General features: G+C 45.1%; 1 protein-coding gene and 1 long non-coding RNA gene across 2 annotated transcripts in view; one reads left to right on the plus strand and one right to left on the minus strand.

Moving 5' to 3' along the window:
* Window positions 1-1,533: 1,533 nt before the first annotated feature.
* LRP11 (LDL receptor related protein 11) lies at window positions 1,534-19,921 on the minus strand. The gene is made up of 7 exons (XM_066994188.1): window positions 19,299-19,921; window positions 13,948-14,111; window positions 11,119-11,260; window positions 8,893-9,018; window positions 7,924-8,133; window positions 3,329-3,430; window positions 1,534-3,049 (listed from the first exon to the last, which is right to left on the minus strand). The coding sequence occupies exons 1-7, from the start codon at window positions 19,813-19,815 to the stop codon at window positions 2,895-2,897; spliced, it is 1,416 nt and encodes a 471-aa protein (XP_066850289.1). The 5' UTR covers window positions 19,816-19,921; the 3' UTR covers window positions 1,534-2,894.
* Window positions 18,644-19,988, plus strand: part of LOC125184427 (uncharacterized) — a 30,512-nt gene continuing 29,167 nt past the window's right edge. Inside the window, exon 1 of the long non-coding RNA XR_010830348.1 lies at window positions 18,644-18,827. This is a non-coding gene — a long non-coding RNA (uncharacterized lncRNA). The remainder of the gene's footprint in view (window positions 18,828-19,988) is intronic.

Genomic DNA, 19,988 nt, shown 5'->3' on the forward strand with positions numbered 1-19,988 from the left:
CCTGCTGCAGCCTTTTTGTTCTGCAAATATGCTTCTGGAACTGCCATGATCCTGCAGGGCTATGGAAAGGTTTCGGGGGTGTTCACACTAAGACCCCTGCAAAACCGGGCAGCGTGCAACTAGCAGCGTGAAAAAAAGTGGGTTCCTAATTATGAATAAAACTCGGGTAAGTATTGCTTGTGACTTGGAAGTCATTTGTACACTTAAGTGCATATAAGCTGGTCTGAAAGGCGAAACTATTTAAAATGTAAAAAAAGCATTCTAACTGAAGCACCTACCTTGAGCAACATGAAAACACGCTGACAAAACAGCTTGTAATGGCCTCTCCTAACACACAGAGTAACGCCCACAGGTGTATGCTATCAAAGCAATCTTCTCCTCTGGCTAAAGGACTTTGGTGATTTAAAACAGCTGGACAGACTCAGCCCTGGGAGCTGCTGGGGAAGGGCTACAGGAGCAGCCCCAGGAGAGGGGCAGCACCTGCAGTGCTTTGGCAGCGGTGTCTTGGCACGGCTTTTTCTGCTGGTGCTCGGGCATGCTCCAGCCCAGGGGTTCAGCATCACTCATTTGAAGTCTCACAGCTTGTAGAAAGTGATTGCTGTTGAGGTGCGTATGAATTCCAGCAGCTGCTGAGGCAATCTCATGCTTTGCCAACTTCGTCTTGCTCTTAATCTAGCTGAGGGTGCCCACGCTTCCTGGCGAGGTGCAACCCTTGTTTAAATTTCAGTCTATAGCTGTGGAGTTCCCAGTTCCTTTAGTGTGCTGGTCTGCATGGCAGCAAACGTCACCATGTAGAAAGGAAAGTCTCTGGGAAGACCGACACCTGCAGCATACTGATAGCTTTGTCCTGCGCTATGTCTGCTCTCGGGGATTTTGGTAACAGGAGCAGTACGTGCACGGCGAGGAAAAACTGCTCGTCTTGCTGCTACGGGGAGATGGTGAAGGAGTAGCTGTTTAAACCCCAAATAAAGCAAAAGCAATGATTTTTCAATAATGGGGGACATACCCCTAGCAGATGGGCAGCGCATCCCCCCTAGAAGGCTGTAGAAGCTGTAGCTTTATGAAGCAGTCTTTCGGGGCTTGTGCTACGTGCCACGCCTGCTGCAGGCTGTGACGGACGAGAGGCTGTGCTCTCGAGTTGGAACCGGCGAGTACCAGCGGGAAGGCTCCTGTGCGCCAGGAAACGCTGCAGTACAACCAGCCAGGCTTTGCCCAACGCGGCGGGAGGGCCCTGGCAAGCAGCACTGCCAGCATGGAGCCGGGCCACAGCCACCTCCGCTCCTGCTTGGTGCTCAGCTGGAGTCCTGCTCTTGAGACAGGTGATGGCGGAAGACGGGAGCTCTGGCCCTCTTCTTCTCAGTCCTCCTGCAAATAAATGTCTCTGCAACTCCCCCCCACCGTACACATCCCACCTTTTTCTAAGGCCCTTTTGTGGTGCCTGTTTTATACGCTGCCACTGGCCTTCCTACCTGTTGAGAGGAATGTTACACAGCACTTCACTGGTAGCTGAAAATAAATGCAATGCAGGAGATGTAAGAATAAAATAGGTTTATTAGAGCTATTTTACATAAATTAAACAAGACCAAGCAACTCAAAGAGCTATCTGTATACCATGGCAAGATTCTTGTTGACTTGGAGTTACTGAAGTACAAAAGACGACATACAAAAAGATGCATGCCTCACCTGCCTCTGGCTTCATTGGGACCCATGATGAATGCGACATCCTCGGACAGCCAAACGAGATAGACAGCAGGGCGTCTATATGTATGTATATATAACATGTACTGTACACAGTTTACTGTTAACACATCTGAAGTTCACTCACACATATCAATTACTTGCTCTAATTCTAGGAGAATTTTGCTGGGGTGGGGACACGTCGCTGAAGCTTTCAAGCTTTGCAGGGAGCTAAGAGTTTTAACCAGCACGGCTCCCAGGCTCCGGGGAAGCAGGGGCAGGGTTCAACCGCTCGCTAGAGGCACCGGTCACGCTGACCGTGCCTGTTTGGCTACGACTAACTTTGGTTTTCACCCCGACAGAACTCCCAACACCACAAATCCGGCCACCGCTAGCTAAGCTGGGGCTGGTGTCAGAGAAAAGCTGCAGCCCGCTGCTGTTTCGCAAGGTGGAGTGCGTGGAGCTGGGGGTGGAAAAGGCTGAACAAGCCACGAGCTCCGGGGAGATGCAGCTCTGGGATCTCACACAACAGCCGCTGGACACTGAAGTCCAAACTCATCCTCTACTTGTGTTTTCACTTCAGTAAGCGTGGCTCTGTTAGCTGCACAGAGGTTTAAACTACGAATGAAAAATACGGTCTGTTCCTTAAATCCCAAATTCCGTTACAAAAGCTGGTGCTTAGATGGCGATTGCTTTTAATTAACAAAGCAAGACAAAATTATTTCATGAAAACGCTCCCTGTGCGTCGGGTGGGAAGCGCAGAGACCGGTCTCTGCCGGACAGCACAGTCACGCTGGTCTGGCGCGTCCCCGTACCCAGCGTGGAGCGCGCTGGTGGCAGCAGGGCGGTGACGAGCTGCCCTCTACACCCCGGCCAGCGCCACGGGGACCTGCTGCCTTGGCTGCCCCGGCACAGGGCCCTGGGGCCCAGCTGCTGCGGGGAGGGCGAGGGCACCCCCACGTCCCCGGGGGGTTCTCCACCTGGCGGCGTCTTCTACAGGGTCAGCCGGAGCCGCCCGCCGGAGCCTGAAGGCTTCTGAGTTTGTGAACGTGGGCACCCACCCACATCTTTACTTCTTCATCAAAGGGGGAGAACGCGTTCCTCACCTTGGAGGCTTCTACATTTGAAACTTAACTAAAGACTTTGGTCCTTTTTTAGAGGCAGAGGTACATGGACACAGGAGACAGGGGAGAAAACGACAGACCTAAATCTGATTTTCAGAGATACATCCCGTTGATGAGGTAATCAGACTCTTCAGATGTAATGGGTCGAGCTTTTTTAAGCTTCTGTCTCACTAAACGCAGTCTGCAAGCAACCATAAGCAGCAGTAGAGCAGTGATGGCCAAGCCTAAGGCCAAAGGCAGTACAGCACCTGCAGAGAGGTTAAGACAGGTTATGCTTTATTTAATACAGTGGGAAAACAGTAGAGAAAACCTCAACATTTTCTTTAAAAACACAGCTGGTCTATCAGCTAGGTGCTCATATTTGGAGAAACTCGCACTGAGAAATTAAACTGCGTGATCACATGTGCTGCGAACGGGTCAGAATACGGCAGCACACTGTTCAATCCCCGACGACAGCATCTGGGTCTGTATTACCTGACTGAAAAACTCCAGCATAATTCAAAATGAATTCACACAGTCAGTCTTACCTGTTTCTGGGACTGGGTGACCACCTCCAAGCTGATCTCTCTTCGGCACAGTTACGCCACTTCCATTTTTATCATCTGTTTTTTTCCCTGAGGAACTGTTATCTGCATAAAATGAAGCAAGACAAATGAATATTGCAGTTCAGCAACTCAGGAAGTCTTATCCACAGGACACTAAAATCAAATAACATGAAAGCGCCTGAATTTAGAAAAAAAAAAAAAACAGTTTAAGAACTGCTGACTCTTATTGTGTAATTTATTTTTTTTTTTAAATAATATGAAACCAATACTAAAATGTAAATTCATTTTTTGCATCACAAACCACAGTGCATCTGGACTAAACCCACGTGGGGTCACTTTCCACTGAAAAAAAATTGATATAATTTCTCTCTTAAAAGCTTTCATGACAGGATATAGACCAATGTGAGCTAAAACATTACTAAAGTGGTTATATATAGCTGAAAATGAGGCCATTTCAAGTTATGTTATCTACACCCTTATAGTTTGTAAAGCAGGAGATGCATAGGTTGGCTGCCCAAGCTACCTTAATTTTGCCCATTATCTGACACGTACAAGAGCAGAACTTAAGTACTTGGAAGACATGAAAGTACGTGGGGAAAACATTTGAAAAAAGGTAACTTAGGCACTTTAGCTGCATGTGGCAGAGAAGGTGCAACAGAGCACTGTTTGTAATGACACAAGAGGAGAGCGCACACACTTTGCTGCCCAGAAGTGTTCACCCTGTGAGCACAGACGACTGCAGTTTTGCTTCACAAGAGCAAAGAGTAATGCAGCTGGGACTCCTTCCTCCTACCCTCACACCGGAGTCCTGCACCGATAGCTATGGGGCCACTTAATGCAAGACTGACAGCTTAATCCAATGCCTTCACAAAAAATCAGTTCACCCCACTGGTGCTGCTTTGACTCGGAGTACTAAGCTCACCTGTGAGATTTTGTCAGGTAACTCTAGAAAGTTGGAGAAAGGAGGTCTTTTTCCCTGAGGAGATGTAACTTTGATAAATTTGGGCTTCTTGCCTGCCTGGTAATAATTTTAACAATATTAGACTAAAGCATGTTATGTGGGCTTGGTTTTATTTTGACTCCCTCTTCATTTTCTATTCTGTGCCTAGGAAATGGCAATTTATAGCCCTTTCCGGTTACCCTGGATTTCAGCTCTAAGTAGTAGCTACTGCTGTTGATGGCTCTACAGTGAGAACATGACTAAGGCTTGGGCACTCAGTCAAGTGTTGTAATCCCATCCCCGAACAGTGCTGCAGAACAGCTGGTGCGGAGAGAGGCACAGACCCTGTGCCAGGGGAATGCAAAGCTGTTACGGTGATTTATACATTCGAGTTTGCTGCGCTGGGAAGTGAAAATCTTCAGACTGCTTATGAATGCCACCTGTCTACAGCACTGTGGTTGCTAACATGGCTTCTGATGCTTAGGAACTAGCCCATCGCTCACTCCAGTGTGCTTTGCTGCCACTGTATTTTTGTTGTATTCATTTACAAGGGCAGCAGTGCCAGGGTATGCATTTTGGCTGGCAAACGCCCCTGGAAATGATGCCAGGGCACACTGGAGGCAGCCACGCAGAGCTGCTGCGCTGGCCTTTGCAGGAGATGCAGTCTGGGTTACCTCACTCTGCCGTTATGTCTGCAAGGGGAAAGGACTCCTTTACTGACATTGAATTCCTCTTCCTGCATCCACTCCCAGCTACGGAAGAAAACGTTTGGTCTTCTAGCTTTGACAAAAGCAAATCATGAGGCTGTAACGAAAGACTCCGTGCACTGAGCCCCCAGGGTAGTCTGTAAGTTGGACCTGGCGTCCCCCTGGAGTCACGCTGCTGTAGAGAAACCCCACTGGAAAGGTGTGCATGCAGAGCAAGGCTCACCCATTGTGCACAAACAGTTACTTTTTATTTTGCTTTACTGTTAATAGATTCCCTGTTAGGCCAGGTAGAAGTTTCAAACAGCCTGCACCTTGAATTTGTATCTTATTATTTTGAATCTGCACCAGTGCAAAGTCTGGCGTACTGTCACAGGAAAGAATACATCCCAGGACAGGATTCAGCCACTGGAATGGCTGAACTTTTGAGGCTGCTGCTATGATTTCTGTTCAGTGCTGCTTACCTGCCCCTGGAATTTGTGCAGCAGTTACTGCTCTCCTGAACACTTTTCTGGGTGTACTGCTCGGAGCTGCTTGTTTCTGTCTCTCCTAACGAAGTCATTCTCCTTCCAGCAATGGGTCTGGCGAGGCTACCAAGTGAGGCAGGGTAACCTCAGAGTGTGTGTGAGCACAGTGGCTGTCTTACTTTCAGTAACCACTGGCTAAACCCCACATACATGCCTGGAGGAAGGACCAGCAATCAGGATGCCCAGGGGAGTGTTCTCACCACTAAGAAAGGGTTTTGTCCTCTGCTTTCCCCTCTCATTGTTCTAAACCAAGTCAAACGTCCTAGCAGGGAGCTGGCAAGTTCCATCAACTTCTCCCTTTGTCTGGACCAGTTATCCAAGATAAACCATGTGCACATGGTTTTACAGAGTAAAAGTCATTGCATTTTTGTAACACCTAATTATTAAATTTGGTCTGTGATCTCCTTGAGATGACACTGATGGACAGAAACTTAATTCATTGCATCTGGGTGCATTTTTAGGAATGGGTTAGATGTCTGTCAGCTCAGGTCCCTAACAACTGTGATGCTTGCCAGTGGGGCAGGACTTGAACTTCTTTGCATCTCTGTGAATCATTAATGTGCAGTGTGTGACCTCTACGGATTTTAAATATCTCCATGAGAAGACAGAAGCTCATGGAGATTTTGGCAGTTGCCCTTCAGGCCCAGATACCTAGTGTCTCTTCATGTCCCACCACATGCACCTCTTTGGAACTGATCCATAGACTACTTAAAAACTTGAACTGTTTGCTGCTTTTTTGGTTAAACTATTGGGCTACTGGCTTCTTCTGTTCTACAAGTAAATCCTTACGTATCATTCAACTGAAATTAAATTCTGGCTGAGCCTTGTCAAACTCATTGAAGACAGGCATGGTCAGCTGGAAATCTTGCTTGTTTAAAATTATAGTTGTTGGTATTTTGCTTCTGGTACTGCACTAATCACTGAAGCCCCATCATTTTTTCTAAGTTTCATAATATTTTTTTCTTTTATTGTTTACCTGCTGGGTAAAAGCCTACTTTAAGAGCAAAAACTGTGCAAGCAAGTCACTGTGCAAAAGGGTAAACACTGAAAACGACTACACAGAAGAGCCGCTCTTACACTTCCAATTATAATCTTTGATTATAGGTGGCCAAGCTTGGTGACCTCAATTCTGGTTTTACTTCTGGATTCACAAGCCCAATGGCTTTTAAGACACAGCAGCTGACTTACCACTGGAGTTTGCAATGGCTTTTGGCAACCTGATCTGTAGTTTGGGTAGCCCTGTATCAGGTGTTACTCAGAACTATGACAGCCGAGTGGATTTGGGGCAGATTGCAGAGTTCTAACTCATTCCGATAAGGAGCACTGAGTTCTTTTACACTGACAGAAAAGGGGGAAACATTTGAGACAAGATTTTACCATAAGTTTCCACTTATTCACCGAGGCAGTGGAATTCTTGAAGATCATTGTTTCACTCCCTTTGCGGTCTCCACAGATGACATACAAGAATCTGAAGAACCATCGAAGTGTGAACTAGGGAAGTATTCTTTATGAGAGTCAATAGTGGGCACTGAGCACTGCTTTCTTGTAAGAAGAAAACAAAACTGTGTTTATAATTAGCTGCATCCTGGGGAGCAAGAATCAGTCTGAACTCTGAAGAAATAGAAGTAGGAGGTCTTGCACTCATTTTAAGCTCTGTGAACACAGTTTTGCTTTCATTCAGTTGCCATTCAACTGCCATTTCAGGTCATTTTAATTCACTAGCAGGAACCACCTTTGGCTGCCTTAAAAGGCACACCAATTTCACTGCAGCTTCTGGAGTTCTACCAAGGCAATGTTTGGTGACTGCTGCCTGTAACATCCCTACACACTGACTCACAACAGGCTTGCAGCCAGTACAGAGAACATGACTTAGGGACTCGGGATTGTTTGTTACCAAAGACTGAGCCTACTCTATAGCAATGTAAGACTTCTCCTGCTCTGAATATACAATTCAGAAAAAAGTGCCCGTAATAATCAAGATACTACTTCAAGGAAGAAAAAAAGTCATCAATTAGCACCAGAAGAGATGCAATTGCTTTCACTCAAGTTGAACACTACGTTATGTTCTACTGAAGGTAAAACCCTGTAAATATAAAGATTTCCATGTATCAGCTTACACAGATGAACCTGTTTCTATTTAGCTCACTGCATGCTCTGTTCCTTAGACTGCATTTTTTTCCTAGTGCTTTTACATTTTAACTTTCTCTTTGCAGCTGCTAAGAACCAGACTTGACAATTATAAAGCGTTACCTAATTGTAACTTACCTATTGCAAGCTTCTTTTGCGTTTTTTTTACATTTACAAAAGTTTACTCTTAGCCAGACACCAAAAGACAGTTTAAGGTGAAAGACCTTTTCTTCCTTAAGACAGGATGACTTACTCAAACTGATGCTTTTCAGCTCTTACCTGGCACAAATCCGCTGTTTTGTTTCTTTGGTCCCTGAGAAAGCGATTGGTTAGACATGTCTGCATCCAGTGGAAGGAGCGGCTGATTTCTGACAGTGGCTTTCAGGGTGTTTTCTGCAGAGTTTTCATCTGTATTTTCAGTCAGTCCTACAGTCCTTTGCTGAGTAGTGCCAAAGGCTGCATGAGTCACTGTCTTCCGGCCTTGGCTGACTATGTTAACAGAAACAAAAATCAATTTTTATATAGGATTGAAAGGAATGAGAATATTCTGATAGAAAACCCTGCAACATGGGCCTTCAAGTAGACTAAGTAGAGACCAAGTTTACCCGGTTCAGACATATGATGAAATGTGAGTTCGACACACATAGCAAGTTACCAATCGCCCACTGTTCAGCTACTGAGCAAGAGTATACCTAAAATGAAATCCAGCAACTGAAATGTTAATGGCAGAGCGGTTAGCCACCATGCCAATTCACCCTCTGATCATTTTTGTTCACTTTGCTGAGCATGGGCACACGTTGAGGACGAATAATGAAAACTAAGAGTGCAATGGTGAATCAGCTGGTTGCCCTACACCCCCAGATTTCCAGTGTTTCAGATTCCGGTAAGGTGCATAGCTGCACTTTGAAGTGTACCTCTGAGACACCCTTTCAGATCAAGACAGGAGTCCTTGTCTCCAGAATCACTACGCAGGTAAAGAACTGATCTCGTAGATGTTGAGATCTGTAACTCAAAATCTGTTACTCAGGGACTTTGGATAGTTTCGATACGCTTTGAAAAAAATGGAATTGATTTCTGAGCATCTCCTCAATGCTGACATGAAACATTCCCACACACCAACAAATGGTTCTATGCCGGGAGCAAGCTGCTTGTTGACAGGAGGAGAGGCCACAAAAGGGGCATCATTTCCCTCTGGTTGTACAGTCTGCAGTTACTGTCACAATCTATGTTGTCCCACGGGGCACTTACGGTTCTGGCAGAAAGTTTCGTCGGAGCCATCAGGGCACTGTTTCACTCCATCGCAAGCAAATGTGATGTCGATGCAGCAGCCATCATCACAGATAAACTGGTAGCGAGAGCAAACCCCGACACAGGCTATTGAGAAACAATTCCCAAATTACCAAAAAAGAAATAGGAGCAGTAAATACTGAGTCAATGACTAAAATCTGCAGCAGCCGGGAAAATGCCAAACCACACTATGGCAAGAAGGACCATGGACAAAGCTGAAGGAAGGCCAGGCCCAGCTACACGATGCTATATTGACAGAGAAGCTAATACAGCTAATCGTTGTTCCTTGCACCCTTATCACTCTTCTGGAAATCTCTTTACTACAAAACCACTCAACCTGGAGGCTGTAGCACCCTACAGTCCATGCAGCACCCCTGCAGTGCTTTAATCTCCACCAGCCTACGCTGAAAAGAGATTTTTACAGGGTTAGAAGACCTAGGACAGTCCTGAAAAATATTTCAATGAGATCTCTGTAGTTGGAACTGCCTTTCTCCATCATGTAATTCCTACTACATACTCATTCTGTGTTTCTGACAGTAAGTTATCTTACACACACACCTATGGGCTATATGGAATCTCTTATCGCATGTTTTCTGTAACCTAATTAAAATACTAAAAGAGTACTTGTCATTTGTCTGCATGAACAATCCATTGACTCCGATACAGCACCTGCCAGGGCAGGACTGAGCACAAGGTCCTACAAGCGACCTTCACCAGAGAGAATTGACTGCTGCCTGCTTTAGTACTGAGATTCCTCTGGAAATGGAGGATATCCCTGGATGTTTCACAACTGCAGTTATATTCTAAAAGCTTTCCTGAAACCCATTCTGACCATGTAATTACCAAGTGTTTACATACACGCTTTTCTCCTTCCATCAGCAGTGTATTTCATTGCTTGTAAGGCACTATCAAATTCACTGTTTGGGTAAAGTTGTAAAAGCAAATCGATTTCCATAAGCAAATCACAGCCTTTGGTTGTCACACTGCTAAGCACCAGAACAACAATTTTTAAAGCTGAACAACGCTAATGAAAGTATGTCAGGAACACAAGCGTATGCTTAACCCCCCCAAAACTGTAGTTTGAAAATATCTCATTAACTTCAGTCCTAATAATAGCACAGGTCCTGTAAGCATTAAGGCACTGTGCTCTCATTTAACTATGGCAGTAGCACTTGAATTGCAAAGGTACTTGGGGATTGAGAAGAAGAAAAAAGGCAGCAAATCCTCTACATGCTCCACCCAAGAAATACCACAGATGCCCACAGCAACAAATAAACAAACCTCTCTGGCTGCTTTAGCTGAATTAAACATTAATGAATACAATTCTACCATCTGTCACTAGAATACAGATATTATTAACAGACTCATAAGTGGATTTATATAATGTCCATTTATTGCCACTGGGACAAACCTTTCACATAGTGATACTGCACTGCTGCAGAGCAAGTTTTCACTGGGTCTGCTGAACACAGTAATGATGCCAGTTTACCCCTTACTTTGTGCCAAAACAGCAGACCTGTATTAGCAGCTTGCTAATTACAGCATAATTGAAAGTTATTACATTAAAGAGCCCCAAACCAACAGCCACAGACATCTACCTTCCTTTCTACCCTTTGTGCTTTTTCCGTGTTTCTTAAGCTCAGAGTTTAAAAATGATGGGTCAGTTCCAGTTTTGGTTGCCACAGTAACATAAGGCTTCCCTGTTTAACAAACGTTACACAGAAAGGCTTAAATGCATGAAAACAAGAAACCATCCCACCTTGCAGACTGCAGATGCAGGCAATAATTTTATTAGTCTGTGAGTCATACATACTACTAACTGCTTTTACTTGGGTCTTCCCTATAGCATAATCCCTGTCCTGTTCCACGAGCCATCTGACTATACAATGAGCAATTACGACGTGTCTGATGCGTATGGCAATATTTAATTTCCCCAACCTTGCCTGCTTATTAGCAACATAGGGATGAACATTTAAAAACTTTAGGTATTATTGCCCTAACAAACATGATATTTGCTTCCTCAATTTGAAACAGCAAATCAAAACCGAACGAGATTTTGTTATACAATGAAGATGAGCGAGATAATATGATAGAAATGGGAGTAAGACTTCTGTCTCCATCGAGCCCCTTGCTCTGAGCAGCATACCCTGGGCATGACATGGCCAACGACTGCACTCAGCTTCTCACCTACTGCAGAATGAGCCATAGGAAGAACGGTCACAGAGACGTTATCCGAGCTCCGCTGACCAGCAGTGTCGGTCACGGTTAGCTGGAAAACGTATGTGCCTTCCTGAAAGTGAGACAGCTTCAGCGTTCCTGGTTGTGGTACCTGATAAAAGAAAAAGAGAGAAAAAAGTCAGACTGGTATAAAGGATCTGTCTAATTTCTAGGACTAGGTAGATCATTTCTGCACAATGCTTTTTGTACAGATTAAATACTTCTCTTAAGAGAACTGGAATTTTCAATAAATTAGAGTCCTAGACCTAGCTTTATTACTAAGCGTATTCACTTGTATTTTTCTCTTCTGGGAAGGAAGTTAATTTCCTAACCTGAAATTTCTTTCCTTTTGTATTTACCCAAATGCAGTGTTATCTAATCACTCTGTTGATTACCTCATGATAACGACTATGACACTTCAGAATTTTATTCTTTGTTGTATTACAGAACTAAATATGATCTAAGAAACATGTGCTTTCTTCACCATGGCTACTGGGAGAGCAAATATGTAATTTAAAACTCATGAACCACAGGGTCCAACTCTCTTCTCAGTGCACATCCAAAGAAGCACTGCTGACTTCAGAACACAGCATTCCTCCTGACAACCTCTGTGCTTTCCTCTTTATCTCTCTTCTGCCCTTAAGGATCCCTTAGTGTACCTCCTTTGTTCCAAACTTTGGCTCAGACTAGATAGTAACTTTCCATATAATCAGCATTAAAAAAAAAATAAACAAGCCAGACCAACAATTGCCTACAACGGCCAGAGCTTTGCAGCTACAGCATGTGGATAGAAATCCGAGAAGCAAATTATCCTTAAGCTAATCAGTCACAACAGAAAAAAAAATTTCCACTGGCTTCCCTCTACGATATGATAAGACATCTTTATAGCAGTCTTTCCTCTCCTGTGCTTTCTGTTTATTTTTGATACGTACGTGCAATGCAACAGCTGCCTTTTATCTTAAATAAACACAATCTCATTTTCCCTTGCAGCTATGGATTCATGTACAGTTTATTAAGAATAGATTACAAGAAATCCACTAACTTCAGGATAGCAACAAAAGCACTAAGGATAGCAAATGAAGACTGTACAAATAATCATAATTATTAACTCTACTAAAAATTAAACTACCATGGAAAACCATCAGCATACATATTTGTGGGAGAAATCCCTGCTCATTTGAACACAAGGAAAAAGTATCTATTTAAGCACAAGCCTGTGTCAAAATTGTTTTCATTTATCAAATATAAAGATATCACCAACACGAATGTGAATTTTGCATGTTTAAATTAAGAACTGGTCTCAAACTTATTGAGTGAATCTGAGTAAAAGTAAACATACGAACTTTAACAATATCTAGCGACCATCCTTAAAGCACCACACAAGACTTTTCTATGTATTATGCTGTTCGCACTCCTTATGAAAGCCTTTTGGCCTTCTGATTTTCAAGTTGATAAAATACTAAATGAATAAACTCACAGTGGTCTTTGATATAACAGTGTCAAATTGCAATGCAATCTCAAGTAATTCAGAGTTGGCTGACTGCAGTAAGCCTTCCAAAGACATGAACCTTCCAGTGGAAGACGAACAGTATGCTGCATTTGGCTAAAATACTATTTTTGAATACCCCTGTTGTATTTTCTGCAAGGAGAATGTTAATAAAAACTACTTGAGCCTCAATTTCAGTAGCTGTACACCAGAGAAACCAAACTGTCTTCTTAAGAGTTCATCCAGCAGCATGTTTCCTAACTATGACATGGTGATCTTCCGTAAGAAAACATCGCTTACAATACCCTGCAGGTGGCTAAAGAATAACCAGTTGCTCAGCTAGTTTTTTCCATCTCCTGGATAAGAATTTCAGGTTGCAACACATTCAGCCACCTCTCTGTGTTACACAGCACTCTAGTTTGTTCCGTCATTACAAATTTTGAATAACTTTGCTGATACTGGCAGTTTGTCCAATTTGTGTTTGATGTTACTGAGCTGAGTGGGCATAAGCAGCAACTGTCTGGTACTGCTCATGGTGACAATGGCATGCCAGGGCTTTTGGATTTGGAACTGTTCCTATTGCTTATCCTGTCCTGCTTAAACTCTTTCCAACCATCGGCAGCATCTGAGCAACAGTAAGATCTATGGTATACACTCTCTCCCCTTTAACATGTCCCTCCTGCTCTAGTTACAATCCCCAGTGTGCCCTGAATACAGGGCTACGAACAGACTGTCAGCAGACTCTATGGGTTTGAGACATTTTTCCTTTCCATTTCTGCTGCTCTTATAGCAGCCACAAAGAAAGGTATGATGGAGAATCTCTTGATGGTTAAGTTGAAACCCAACTACAGCAGAAATTGTACAGGTATAATAAAATAGTATCTCGAGATGTTTTACAAGGTCTACATCACGCATTTCTTTGGAGTTTCTCTGTAAGCATTGACAGAAGGCTGTTGGTAAAAATACATTATTATTTCCTGTAATTGAATTACTAAGGCGTCTCTAGCCTGGATCACAGAAGCTGAAAACGGAGTTCAGTAAGCACAAACAACAGGGAAAGAGAGCAGAGCTGAAATACAGTAGAATATTAGGATCTATGTATTTGCTACTGGCTGCTACACGCCATCCTGGATATATATGAACTGTAAAAAACACAAGAAATAAAAGCTCAGGTGGTACAGTCATCCTCATTTTGGTCTTGCTAGCCTAGCCACTTGAATACATTTAATATTATTAGCTCTACATTTAAACCCATGCTACAATGAATACAACAATCTGCAAATAACTGGCTACGTGTGGGGTTCCATGTGTACCTTCATTTCAACAGCTGAGTCACCTTGGAGCAACGTCCATTCATACTGCACAATTCCGTGGTCATCTGAACTTTCTCTACCATCCAAAAGCACCCAGTCGACAGGTGACTGCAGCACAACATCTTGTCCTGCCTTGCACAGGGGAGGCTCATCATATTCTTCTTCTTCAATAAAAAAAAGAGAGGCTCAGTTATTTATCAGAGGGAATTGGGTGGTTACTTATATAAAACACATTTTTCTTGGTTAAGTTACTGATTCACAGCTGGGCAACTTCCTGAAAAAGAGAACAAACACTACTCAGCACTCAGTAGCTATAGTCTTAAGTCTCAGTTAGGGACCATTCAGTTAAACCACTTTAGCATGTCTGTAGCTGTTAACTGAACGTGCTGTCAGATGCTGCTGGGATGCTGCTGCTGTCCAAACTCATACCACATGCTGAAAAACAAAAGCTCTTCAAAAGTTAAGCTTCCACTAGGCAAAAGAACTTGTGTTACTAACTACAACATGAATGGAGACAAGAATATAATGTTTCTGTTTGTCTGAAGGCTCAAAAATGCCAGAAACACCATGTTCAATAGTGCATTATTTAAATGAAGTAATATCTACCTATGTTTTAACTCAGTTAACTGTTCAATATTCAGAGCTGTCTCCAGGAAATAACTCCTACACTGCAAGCCTATTGCATAGGAAACCTCCCTATGTACATGGATGTTTCGCTAATGCAACATGACTGCTAGCATCAGTGTTGTGTTCTTTTTTTTTAATATGAATTAAGGAAAATTGATTTAAATACAAATTACATATATGTTCATATGGCAGTTACTGCACACCTTTTGCAGCACTCTGCATAACTTCACACTCTTAGTCTCTTGTTATGATACATCCTTATGGGAGTGAAAACCTTATTAAACGTAAGCTGACGTCCTGGTGAAGTGGTGCTCAACAATGTCATGATATAAATGATGAGAAATGAGCACCAAGTTTTTAAGTACCATTCTAAGTACCTAATTTAAGACATCCAAAACTTTGTTTTCAGACTGTTTAAGATTTGTGGCATTTCCTTTTATTCAAAATACAATTCTTATTGAAAAACGTTGTGAGTATTAAGTACTGTTGCCTATCAGAGCACAAGTTTTTCAGGTTAGGCTAACAAAATGCATGGTAGCTGAAGTGAAATGACCTGTGAGAAATGATCTGCCCTGCATCACTCAGGAAGTGCATAAAATCCAGTTCTGCAAGTCAGCATCTGACGGTTTTACCCACAAGAATATATCTTTTTGTAGTTCCCCGCCCAGGTATCATTCATTCTCTGGGCATGGTACATCCCTAGCACTCTGAAGTGGCAGTGTGCTTTCTGCTCCTTGATCTCTGCTTTCCTTCTGCCCCCCTGCAAACATGCCACACAGCTTACTTCTTCTCCAAACTGCACTGAGATGTACTGAAAATACAGGTTTTGTGCTTAAGTATTTGCAGGAGACATCTTCCTTCCTTATTCCAGGAGGAAGCACACACAGCGGTCGGGGCATGCAGCAGGCTCAATCAAGATGGCAGATGCACAGAGCATTGGTTGTCAGCTCTGAAAAGCATCTCCTCAGCCCCAGCCTGTAACTTCCCTTGGTTTGGGTAGAGCTTCATGAGGAAAGACAAGGTGCTTCCTACCAGCACAGGGAGTCTTCCTTTCATGCACTCCCGTCCCATTTCCAGAGCCTGCTTGAAGGCACAGAACTCAACAGAGCAGTGGCACACATTTTCACCACTGACTGAAGGACAGACCTGCTCTTTGTTCCTTTTCTCTAAGACACTCCTATGAAACCAAACACAGAAAATTCCAACGCAAATGCCTTAACGCAGGAAAACATACAAGTAACTGAAAACAGCATCTAATAATAGAAAGTATGAAACAGTTCCCACTGATCCAGCTGGCACAGGAAGCTTGGCCTAATGTGTATACACAGCTCTCAAAACCCAGGATGTTTAAAAAGCACCATTTAGGTGCAAAAAAATACTGTTAATAAACACTGTCATTGTGGTGCCAGGACAACTCTTACGGGGTAGGTATGAATTATGTGCGGTCTTTACGTGATCATTTACTTTACCCATCACTGTCAAAAAGAGGCTAACGAACTCCACTGACCTGGGTCTGAAACCACACAGCCCGTTCTTCCCCTCCCAACTTGGAAAGTGGTTGCACGTCACCCATCTGCCTTAAATGACTTGATCACTTCCCTGCACAAACTCTAAGGCAGAGGCAAGCCCCAGTTCCCCTGGACCACAAGTGATAAAGATGCTTTCTCTTCCTGGACTAACGTTACGCTGCAGCAGCCGGAGCTATCCTGGCAGAAGCTGTGCTGGGCCAGCTCGTGCTGGGGCAACGCACAGATTCCTTCCTGTCAAAACGCAGGATGAAGGCACGATGTCTTTGTAACCTACCAGAATGTTTTCAGAAAGGTAAATTGATGGCAAATCAACTTGTCTTTTACTCTTGTAAAGAAAAAACTGGCCTGAGAGAGACATCTGGCATGGGAAGAGTCAGCCTAACGAGCTAAAGACTTTTTCCACAGCAAAGTTTTGAGCAAGGGAATGGATTATCTTCACGTGGTGAAATAGCCCCAAGTCTGGACAATGCATGCTTCTAAAGAAGTCAGTGTAAAAAAGAAAGGAAGCATACTTGGGAGCAATCTACAACCACAGTTCACAGGAATAAAGGGCTGTCAGCCACAGGTTAGTAGGAAAATCAAGCTCGTAAAGCATCTTTTAACTTCTGTTCCTAGCTTTTATTTAGACTGAATGTAAGTAATATGAAACTGATACACCAGAGCAACACTGAGATGCTGGAGCCAGCTGCTTGCTACAAAATGAGCCATAACTTTATAAGCAACTCCTTATTAAGTGGGGGGAACACGACAGGCTTCATTTGTTCTACTTCCTCCTTCCTACAGACCTGGCCCGCCAGCAATGAAGCTGCCAGCTAGTTGTTTGAATGAGGGCTTTGTTCTGAAAGGTTATTTCACTACCGATGCCTAATTTTCTTTGGTATCAGTTTACCTTAACGTTGAATCCTCACTGCTCACCAGTAGAGCGTATCACAGATGGGACATTACACATCTCTCGTGAGGCATTCAAAGCCTTTCTCTTTCTATGTCAGGAATTTTAAAATTTGCTGAACAAAGGCAAAAAGGATTTACCTCTTCTTTCAGTACTGGCACGTGGGTTTCCACTGTTAAAGCTGCACAAACTGCCTGAACGTGCGAAGTGAATCAACAGTTGAGACAACACAAATGGAGTGTAAAAAGAAGGAAAAATCAGGGCTCTGATTTACCATGGAAAGGTGAGCCTCAAAAATTCATCACACCACTGACTTTTCCAGTACACAGAGATGAACATGATCTAAAGAATACGTCTCTCTCATTACCTGCTTCTAGAACTAGGTATGTAATTGTTTTTGGCTTACTGAAGATCCTTAACATAAACACAAACAAAATGCCCTAGAGATCACTGTATACTAATGCTCAGAAATATTTTGGAATTACAAGGACACCATCTTTATGGGTCGATGTTGGTTTGGGATTATCAAAGAGTAAACACAAGTAGACACAACACCACAGTCCTCTGAAAAAAAAACCAAAAGAACAGGCAAAATGTGATGCCCTCATAACATAAAATCTCGAAATGCAAAGCTATTTCCTAAATTTCCCAAATTTGATCATGTGGCGACATAAGGGACAAAGGATCTATCCTCACTGCCCTATTATGCATTGTTGTCCAGATTAATTTTTCAATGTAATTCAAGAATGCAGAGCTAACATGACATCAGACAGCAAAATAATTTAATCTGATTTATCTTTCCTGGTTTATGTCAAAGCTGACACATGTTTGAATAAAAGTTCATTCTCCTGTGTGGCTCTGCTTCATCTCCAGTTTAATTGCATTAAGAAGTCATAATCTCCTGTTCCTGATACCACCCTTACCCACGAGGCAGACTTTTAAATAAACCCATCAGGACACAAAGCAATTTGCAGATTAGAAACATAAATTGCCTTGCTAACCCTGTGCTGATAGTCATGAAAGCTGCCAAAAAGGCAAAGCTTTGGAATTCAAGAATATATTATATTCAATAGGTGGATTATCACTTCAACGATAGTGTGATCTTTATCGTGTCTCTAACTGCACCTTATGCGAGGATCAGATTTTAATGGAACTGAGGCAGTTCAAAACAATGAAGGACATCCAAAGATATTTTCAAAGGTTTTCAAAGATCCCTAATTCTCTGTGACTTTGATTTAAAAGCTGGTCTTATGCCTTCTATCTTGCAAGTGCATACATTAAGGGTTATAAAACAGAATTACCCAGAAGTTGGTACATTAACAATACGACAGATCTAATAGTCGCCCAGCTGCAAATGCTGAGGTCGTACCTTGGGTCTCTGTGGCATCTTAAGCCTTCCTCACCTTCACTTCCACAGATTCCTCCCTCTAACTTTCTAGTTCATCTATCCAGGCGCTTTGCAAAATATAGTTACGCACCTAAACTCTTCCACAAAGTGATCCCCTGTTCTCTTTCATGTCCAGGAGCTTCCCACAGGCATTGTCATAACCTAGGCAGAACTGGAAGGGGAATCAGGGTTGAGGTCTCTCTCCCCTGCCAAGGGAACAAGTAACAGCAGAGGCCGCCTGGACACCCTGTTCTCATTCTCACCGCCACCAGGTTTTCCTTGTGTTGCCGGGAGATTAATTTACTGGGGGAGAACGTGAAGTGCTGAAGACAAAGACATTTAAAAAAATGGGCGTCTAGGGCATATGGTCAACAGAAGTAATGAAACTGAGACCCGAATTAGGATGCAATTGTTTAACAACCGAAGGCACTTGCAGGAGGTGGGAGAGGTAAGCTCGTTGGATCACATCTGGTAGGATCTGTAGGAAACAGACTCTATATTTTGAAGCACAGACCTTTATGGCTGTTTGCCCTCGACAACGCTGTACTTAAACACGCCTGGGGGCTGACCAAACCGCAGCGTTTGATGCGGTTACAGAGCCTCCACGCTCCCTCAGGACCACCTGCGAGCCACCCTTCTCTTCACGGGCCCGGCTCCAGAAGGACGTGAGCCTCCTGTGCTGCTGTGCGGCTCCGTGCCGGACAGCTCCGCGATACCCCCGGTCCCTGCCGGGCCGCCTCACCCCCCCCCCCGCCGCCCCTCTCCCCCGAGGCCTCTCCGGGGCTTCCCCCGGCCGCAGCGGCGGGGCAGCAAATGGCGCCCCCCCGGCGGGGCAGCAAATGGCGGCCGCTCCCCCCCGCGCGGAGCCATCTTGGCCGGGCGGCCCGGGCTCCCCGGCGGGCTCCCCGCCGCCCCTTACCCGTCGGGGCTGCGGGCCGGCGGCTGTAGGTGCTGTAGCCGCGGTGCGGGGCGAAGCGGCAGACGGGCCGGCCGCGGTGGGTGCAGTTGAAGAGGTAGCAGCCCAGATCCGCCGCCGCAGCCCGCGGCCGCCCGGGCGCCTGCACCACGGCCAGCGTGCAGCGCGGCTCGGCGCAGCAGGCGTCCAGGCACTGCCGCCAGCCCGCCGCCCCGCCGGGGGCCCGCAGGAAGGTGGCGCCGGCCGCGATGGAGTCCTTGGTGCGGATGATGGAGTCGGGCCTGGCGGAGAAGCCGCCGCTGCCGCCGCACCGCTCGCCGCCGCCTCCTGCCACCGCCGCCGCCGCCGCCGCCGGCGGGCCCGGCTCCTCCTGCTGCAGCTGCCGGCGGAACTCCTCCAGCAGCGACTCCACGCCCGAGATCTGCGAGCGCAGGTCGGCCAGCGGCGCCGCGCACCGCCCGCCCGGCAGCACGGCCCGCCCGCCCAGCGCCGCCAGCAGCACCAGCACCAGCGCCGACATGGCCCCAGGCGGCGGCGGCGGCGGCAGCGGCGGAGGGCCCGGCTCCCCCCGCCGGCCCCGCCCGGCTGCCAGGCGCGGAGCGGCGGCGCTCAGCACCCGCCGGCCCGAACAGCTCCGCCGGGAGGGGCCGCCCGCAGCACGGCTCGGCACGGCACGGCACGGCACGGAGCACG

The sequence above is a fragment of the Anser cygnoides genome, chromosome 3 (genome assembly GCF_040182565.1).
Source record: "Anser cygnoides isolate HZ-2024a breed goose chromosome 3, Taihu_goose_T2T_genome, whole genome shotgun sequence".
Taxonomy (NCBI): Eukaryota; Metazoa; Chordata; class Aves; order Anseriformes; family Anatidae; genus Anser; species Anser cygnoides.

Excerpts from the sequence above, each read along its gene's own strand:
- LRP11 (XM_066994188.1), bottom strand. The coding sequence starts at position 19,815 with ATGTCGGCGCTGGTGCTGGTGCTGCTGGCGGCGCTGGGCGGGCGGGCC. Across the intron at positions 11,261-13,947 it reads ACTCAGCTGTTGAAATGAAG|GTACCACAACCAGGAACGCT; the intron begins GTACACATGGAA and ends TTCTTTTATCAG. Across the intron at positions 3,050-3,328 it reads TCACCCAGTCCCAGAAACAG|GTGCTGTACTGCCTTTGGCC; the intron begins GTAAGACTGACT and ends ACCTCTCTGCAG.